General features: G+C 36.5%; 1 protein-coding gene across 1 annotated transcript in view; it reads left to right on the top strand.

Annotated features, from left to right (window-relative positions):
• EIF4E (eukaryotic translation initiation factor 4E) overlaps positions 1-8,528 on the top strand; it is a 40,179-nt gene that overhangs the window by 22,381 nt on the left and 9,270 nt on the right. Inside the window, exon 2 of the mRNA XM_012810556.2 lies at positions 1,785-1,892. Coding sequence (XP_012666010.2) covers positions 1,785-1,892 — 108 coding nt within the window. The remainder of the gene's footprint in view (positions 1-1,784; positions 1,893-8,528) is intronic.

Genomic DNA, 8,528 nt, shown 5'->3' with positions numbered 1-8,528 from the left:
GCCGAGCCAGGGTTATTTCTTGTAACTCAAGTAACTCAAGGTTACTGCGTAAGGTTACTTTACTACTAAGGGCGTGATCCTCATTCTTAGGTTATTCTGTCTGTGATTTCATTTGAAAGCTGAGGTTGTCGTTTGCTTATTCTGGCTGAGCCTGAATTCATTTTCCCTAATTTGTGCAACCTCCAAGGTTTTGGCTGAGCTTGTCCTGCTAGGCCACACAGAGTTACGTTCCGAAAATGCCAGTGTAGGAATTCACCAAGGACCTGTGAAGGATTTTTACGTAGGTTTTTGTAGGGCTCAGTTCTCTCCTATAGCTGGTTTTTCTCTGATACTCTGTCCGCAAAAGCTTATCTGTCTTGTCAGTCCCTAATTCTGTTTCAATTGAGACTCTCACTGTCTATCTTGGGACTGCTACTGTTCATTTTAAGCTAGTGGGTAGAAAATAGGTGTTTGAGCAGGGTGATCCAGAAGGTGGCACTTGTTCCTCTTCCTGACCTTCCTTGAAAAGGGTGTTTGGTAATTATCATCTGTTTGAAAACTTAAGTTGATGAGAAAATACTGGTAAAAATGTAAATTTTTGAGCCTTTAATAAGTTCCTATTGAGTTAATAAGCTCTGTGATCAATGGCATTACACTTGTGAGTAAAATCAAGGCATAGCCTCTATGAGTGACTTATAGGCAAGTAGAAAGAAGTTCCTGTTATGTGTTAGAAGAAATGTATTCTATAAAATGGGTACTTATTACATGTCTACTCTGGGTCTTGTAGGTTATGTGTATCTGATTTACATATCTTGTTATGTTAACATATCTAATTATTTCACTGGTTCAATTTCTACCTGATACACAAATACTTGTTGCAGTTGCCCCCTCCCCTTTTTTGTTTGAGTCTTTGTTTCAGCTTTTGATGCTTTTTCTTGGCTATCTTGTTTTGTTGACATCTGTTTATTAATAGAATGGAGGAATGTGGCGAACACCAATTTTAAATTATCCCCCACTCTTTCTTTCTGGAACTTTTAGTTTTTTAGTTTTTTAATTAATTTTTTTTAAGTTTTGGATTAATATGAGGGTACATATGATTAAGTTACATTGTTTGCATTTGTAAAGAAAGTCCAAATTTCAATTGAGTCCTTCACCCAGGAAGTGTGCCATATACCCGTCTACATTGTACTCGTTAGGTGGGAACTTAGCAACCCCTCTCTCGCCTCCTTTCTACTATTTTTAGATGACAGTATTAATTATGCTTGGCCTAAAAAAAATATTTAAGTTCAAGCCAGTGTCCACCTTCTTTGTGGACCCATTGAAAATGTCAAGTTTTTGAACTTTCACATTATAATAGGGAAAACAGTATGCTCCATGAAGGCAAGGACCTAAGATTTATCATTGTACTATAGTTATACTCTGGAAACTTTAGTTTTAATCCTTCATTGTCCCCTAGCTCCAACCCATATGATGGTATGTTAAGAAAAATAGTTCATTTTCCCAAACTTGTTGCATAGTCTATGGCATCCTTACTGATGTTTAAAAAAATGTGCAAGTGGAGGGATAAATTTACATAATTATTATATTTTTTAATTTGAGAAACTGTTCTGAAGAAATACTTTACTTTTTATGAAAAGTCTTGTGCTTTTCTTAGAGGTTGATCTATTGGTCTGGCCTATTATGGGAGTTATCTCTAATTCCTTCTTTAAAGGATACTGTCTGCAATATTGGTTGAAGTTTATTTAGAATATTGGCATCATAAGTATGTTAAGAAATTTAAAATGTTTTATATTATTTTTTATTAGGAAACCACCCCTACTCCTAATCCCCCACCTACAGAAGAGGAGAAAACAGAATCTAATCAGGAGGTTGCTAACCCAGAACACTATATTAAACATCCTCTACAGAACAGGTAAGCTTTCTGACACCTAAGTTTCCAAACTTTGGCAACAAAGTAAATGGTGAGCAGGGCAAGTTTTAAAGGGAAAATTAGATGAGACTCCTTTTAGATACCCTAGAGTTGAAGGTTCCATCTTCACTTGGATGACTCATGACTAGCAAGCAGTTTTAAGTGTTAGTCTTTTTTGTTTTTTTTTATTTGAGACAGAGTCTTACTCTGTTACCCTGGGGTACAGTGCCACGGCACATCATAGCTCACAGCAACCTCAAACTCTTGGGCTCAAGCTATCGCCTCAGACTCCCAAGTAGCTGAGACTACAGGGTGCCCACCACAATGCCCAACTAGTTTTTCTATTTTTAGTAGAGACAGAGTCTCAGTCTTGCTCAGGGTGGTCTCAAACTCCTGAGCCTCAGGCATCCATCCTCCTTGGCTTCCAAGAGTGCTAGGATTACAGGTGTGAGCTGCTACTCCTGGCCTAAGTATGAGTCTTGAGCTCAGAAAAAACTGGATGAGAAATTACTTTGAAACTCAGCAGTATATTAGTGATGGTTGAAACCACAACAGTAAATTAGTTCTCTTGAGAAACAAACAAGAGTGGTGGTCATGGAGACCAAGAAAGTGGTTTGTTCGAAGCATATTACTAAATGGTCAAATGAAGCAAGGTCTCAAAATAACCATTGGATTGAACAATTTTAAAAGTGCATATGTGTTTTAGTAGCATATAGATGATGGAAAAAGAGATTAGGGTAGTTTGACGAGCGAATAGGACATATACAAACTTATAGAACAAGAATAGGTATCTTGAAGTTGGACTTAGAAGGAGAAAGGAGAGCTAGTTAATATGGAGTGTAGAGGTTGGTGGTTTGTATTTAAGATACAGATAAGTTAGGAGAGGAAAAGGGGAGGATTAAGATGAGTTATGTTTTCATAGTTAACAGTATATAATAGGAAGCTGAGTAGTAGTTCATTGTATGGTTTTTCCCAACTCCACCCACTCTTTCCCCATATGTTTGCGTTTTTGCTTACTGTTTTTCTGGATTATAAATAAAAATTATCTTGAATTCATTGATAGTGGAAAGAAAGTAGCAGTGCAGAAACATTTTAAGAGTCTGGAGGAAAGTACGTTGGAATTAATATCTGAGGATCTTGTAGTATTTCAGTGCTTTTCATTGTCTTTCCTTCTTTCTTTTTATTTACTTCTTACTCTGTTTACTTAAAAGGGCCACAAGCTTATTTATAATTTAGTTTCATTGATGAAGAAAATATATTTTCCTTTCATGACTTCAGTGTTTTTTATTTTTCCTTTATTATGATAAACTTAGTGGAATAGTAGTCCAAGTATGTTTTGTGCAGTTTCTTCTTATGAGGAACAAATCAGTTTTCTAGACAATGGAGACTGTTTCAGCTCCATTCATCAAAGTTCAAGTAGAGTTGCTAAAGAGTGAAATCCTTCCTCTGGAAAGCATTATACTATCCCATGTATTATTAAGCTGAACAGTTGATCAGTAGACGTTTCATATATTTCAACCTAATAGTAACACAAAAACTCTTACTTTTTGTCTTTTCGGTGGAGTTTTATAACGAAGCTAACTCTGTGTATCTTCTACCTGTTAGTGAACACAGTTTTTAGTGTTGCTGGGAGAAGTAATTAAAGCATATATCCCTCGCGGCTTCAGTGAAATAGGTTATCCATATCATTTGACATCATCTGTGGAATTGTATGGTTTTTTAAAAGAGAGTTTTAATTTTCATGTAGGCAGATACCAGTTTTCATCCATGGATTCTGGACTGCTATAAGTCTTAAGAAAACTTTACCACACAATTACTCTTTTAATAGCTGCATAGTAGTCTATTACATGGATGTATCATTTTATTTAAATAAGCAGTTCTCAACTAGTTGACCTCACAGCCCCTAAACACTTTTAAAAACTATTGAGAACTCCATGTAGCTCTTTGATGTGCTTATTTGTCTATTGCTATTGTATGTATTATTTATTTTTGATTCCCTGTTCAAGAAAAATACTTACATTACTATAAGGCGTTATCTTATATTTCACATTTTAAATGAATGTATAATTCTACCTGAAAATAAACCTGAGAAATGTAAAATTATATTTTTAAAAACCCATCACGTTAGTGTAAGTAACATTTTTAAATGAAAATAGCTATTTGAAATACAAATCTCTTTAACCACTGTACTTAGTAGAAATCTGCTGGATAATCATAGCTGCTTCTGCATTTGGTCTGTGGAGATACGTTGTTTCAATGGAAGTATAATAATGTGGTTAGGAAAGGGAGGAGAATTTTCATAGTCTTTTAAAATAATTATGGGTACATTAATGTTCCCCCTTTTTGTTTGTTTGTTTGTTTTGTTTAGAGAGAGCGTCTCACTTTATCGCCCTCAGTAGGGTGTTGTAGCGTCACAGCTCACAGTAACCTCCAACTCCTGGGCTTAGGCGATTCTCTTGCCTCAGCCTCCAGAGTAGCTGGGACTACAGGCGCCCTCCACAACGCCCACCTATTTTTTGGTTGCAGTTCAACGGGGTCGGGTTTGAACCCGCCACCCTCGGCATATGGGGCCGGCGCCCTACCCACTGAGCCACAGGTGCTGCCCAGTGTTCCCTTTTGATAATTAGGTTTCTTACAGGTTAGTTGCAGTATGGAATCAGGAACCACATCAAAAAACTTTTTTCTTACTTTGTTACATTGAAATCCATTAGTCTGTCTTGCATTTGGAATGGATTTGCTACCTATGTATGATTTTGTAACTTCATATGTTGTTGGAATATTTAGAAAATATTGGTTCAGTGAATTATATGGATCTTTTGAATGTTGACACATTTTATCGTATACTTTTGAATTCATCCAAAATGTCTTCAGTTTTTACAAAGTTGTCAAGCTTAAGGTAATAAATGAAACTTACCCAAATTCTGATTTTTTTTCTTTTGAAAGCTCAGCACTTTAGGCAACAGGCTTAATCTGCCCATTTTTCAAGAAATAACCATGGTTTATCAGTTATTTTTTCCAGTAAAAATGTTTCATGGAAAAGGTGGCTAGCTCACCTCATAATCTCAAAAATTGCCTAAATGTTGTATTTTGTTATGCAGTGGAAGTACATTTTGTGCTGAACATGGGAGAGACATGTAAACAGATGGAAATTTAATGAAACTGGTAATGTTTATTGCTTCATCAGGGGTACTCTTAAGTAAATTGACATTGTTATTACTCTGAGAGTTGGCAGCAATAAAGGATACGGTGACTACTGGTACGGTTTGGGGTTACTGTCTTTATTCTTGGTAAGGCACTAGCAGATTTAGCCACCATTGCTTTTGCAATGTAAGTGGGAACAACGCAGTGAAAAATAAAATGGCATCTTAGCATTATTTTGAAAAAAGGATCTTGGAGGCCTCTGGGGATCTCCAAACTTCACTTTGAGAACTGCTGATAAATATATGTTCAATTTGGAACTCTCTTGAGATAACTTTTTTTGCTGAGAAAATAGAGTTTTCCCTTGGTTTACCTTTAGTATTGTAATTTAGAGAGTATTAAATTCTTCTAAAGGGGAACCATCTTGGGACGAATAACTTTAATGTCACGTGAATTTATCCTCAAAGTATAGAAAATACCGGTATACCCCATTTTGTTGCACATGGCAAATAATGCCTGTTTTACAAAGGGAAAATTTTTGGCAATCCTGTGTTGAGCAAGTCTGTCAGTGAATGATGGCATGTGCTCACAAGTCTCTGTGTCACATTTTGGTACCTGCAGTATTCATGTCTGTTATGGTGATCCATGGTCAGTGATCTTTGTTACTATTGTGACTGTTCTGGGGGTACCACAAACTGTACCTGTGTAAGACAACAAACTTGACTGATAAATGTTGTGTGTATTCTGACTGTTCCACCAACTGCTGTTCCTTCATCCTCTCCCTCTCTTTGGGTATCCTTATTCACTGAGACATAACAATATTGAAAGTAGGGCTCTTAATAACCTTACAATAACCTGTAAGTATTCTAGCTTTTTAAATCAAAAGCTAGAAGTTAAGCTTAGTGAGGAAAGCATGACAAAACTCAGATAGGCCAAAAACTAGGTCTCTTATACCAAAAGGTTCTTAAATTATGAATGCAAATGAGTATTTCTTTGAAGGAAATTAGAAGTGCTACTCCAGTGAACACACAAATGATTAAAAAGTGAAACAGCTTTTTACCCCTCAGATGAAGAAAGCGTTAGTCGTCTGGATAGAAGATTGGACCAGCCACAACATTCCTTTAAGATTAATCCAGAACAAAGCACTAGCTCTCTTCTGTTCTATGAAGACTAAATAAAAGAGGGAGGGTAGCTAGCAGAGGTTGGTTCATGTGCATGGTTTAAAGAAAGAAGATGTCTCTGTAACATAAAAGTACAAGATGAAGTGGCAACTGCTAAAGAAGCTTCATCAATTTATCCAGAAGATACAGCTAAGATCCTTGATGAAGCTGGCTACACTAAACACCAGATTTTCAGTGTAGACAGAATAGCTTTCTGTAGAAGGAGATGCCATCTAGGACTTTAATTACAGAGAAGTGAAAGCTTAGCTTCAGAGCTTTAAAGGACAGGCTGACTCTTGTTTGGGGCTAATGCAGCTAGTGACTAAGCTGAAGCCAGTGCTCATTCACCAGTCCAAAAATCCCAGAGCCCTTGGGAATGATGCTGAATCTTCTGCCTGTGTTCTAGAAGTGGAACAACAAAGCCTGGATGACAGCACATCGTTTGTTTATAGCAAGGATCACGGAATATTAGAAAATAAGACTTTCAGAATCTTACCGTTGACCTGTAGTCCCAGCTACGTGGGAGGCTGAGGCAAGAGAACTGCTTAAGCCCAAGAGTTGGAGGTTGCTGTGAACAATGACGCCATGGCACTCTACTGAGGGCAACATAGACTTTGTCTCAAAGAAAAATCTAACTGCTCATTGACAAAGCACGTGGTCATCTAAGAGCTCTGGTGGAAATGTACACAGGATCTATTCTGTAGTCCATGGATGAAAGAGGAATTTCAGCTTTTTCATTTATTATTATTATTTCAGAAATGTATTTTGTAAGGCTACAGCTGCTATAGATAGTGATTCTACTGATGGATCTGAGCAAAGTAAATTGGAAGAGTCACCATTCTAGATGCCATGAAAAACATGATTCATGGGAGGAGGTCAGAATATCAACATGAGTTGTGTGTGGTGAATGCACCTGCAGTTCAGGCTAAGGGAGGATGAAGCAGGAAGATTACTTGAGACCAGTCTGTGCAGCATAGTGATGCCCTGTTTCCAAAAGCAAAAACTGAAAATATCAACATGAACAGGGATTTGGAAGAAATTGATTCCGATCTTCATGTTTGACTTTGAGGAGTTCAAGACTTTCGTGGAGGAAATAACTGCAGATGTGGTAGAAATAAGAAAATAACTAGAATTGGAGCCTGAAGATACTAATGAATTGCTGCAATGATAAAACTTGTAAGAAGTTTCTGTTTATGAATGAGAAAATAATGTGGTTTCTTGAGATAGAATGTACTCCTGGTGAAGACACAGTGAACATTGTTTGAAATGACAAAAAGAAGAATATTACACAAACTGAGTTGGTAAAGTAACAGCATGAGTTGAGAGGATTAACTCCAATTTTTAAAGAAATTCTGTAGGTAAAATGATAACAAATAGCATTGCATGATGCAGAGAAATCTTTTGCGAAAAGCACAATCAGTGCAACCAACTTCATTGTTGTCTTATTTTATGAAATTGGCCCAGCCACCTCACCCTTCAGCAACCATCTTCCTGATCAGTTGGCATCCATCAAAGCAGGAGGACCCTCTCCCAGCAAAAGGATTATGACTCCCTGAGGGCTCAGGTGATCCTTAGCATTATGTTTTGCAATAAAGTATTTGTTAAATTAAGATATGTACATTGTTTTTTTTTTTTTTTTAGATAGGATGCTATTGCTCAGTTAATAGACTAGTGTAAACATAACTTTTCTGTGCACTGGGAAATGAAAAAAAAATTGTGATCATATTCCCTTTATTGTGATATTCACTTTTTTACAGTGGTCTGGAGCTGAACCCACAATATCTCTTAAGATATGCCGATATATAATATATAAGGTGTATATATAAACTGTAGGAATAAAATTATTTTGACAGAAACATTACAAGTATATAGAATTTGGTATACATTATTCAGAGCATATATATGTACCATTGCTTAATCTTTAATTTTTTGAGATAAGTGTTTGATTACATACTGAATCACATTTCATAGTTTCCCCCTTCCTAGCACTCCCATTTCTTCCTCTTCACTAATAGCTGTTTGTTCCTCTGACAGACAGTTTAGCCTTCCTGTTCCTTGCCTTCTTTTATGGTTAAATGTTTCTTTAAAAACTATCCTTGCTTGCTTCTGTCAGTAATTAGCACACTATATTTGTCTCTCTGCTACATTTCTATGAATTGCCCTGGGTAATGAGCCTCATTGGTCTTTGCTTATAGCAGAGAATCTGTTATGTAATAAACTTAATGAAATATTTTTTAATGAAAAAAGAAGGTAACTCATTAGTTGCTATTGTAATAACAACTGTTTAAAAATTTTTGTTTAAAAAAATTCTGTGGCGGCTCGGTGCTTGTGGCTCAAGCGGC

The sequence above is a fragment of the Otolemur garnettii genome, unplaced genomic scaffold (assembly GCF_000181295.1).
Source record: "Otolemur garnettii isolate 467f Iridium unplaced genomic scaffold, OtoGar3 scaffold00137, whole genome shotgun sequence".
NCBI lineage: Eukaryota > Metazoa > Chordata > Mammalia > Primates > Galagidae > Otolemur > Otolemur garnettii.
This window is presented reverse-complemented; position numbering and strand designations above follow the sequence as displayed.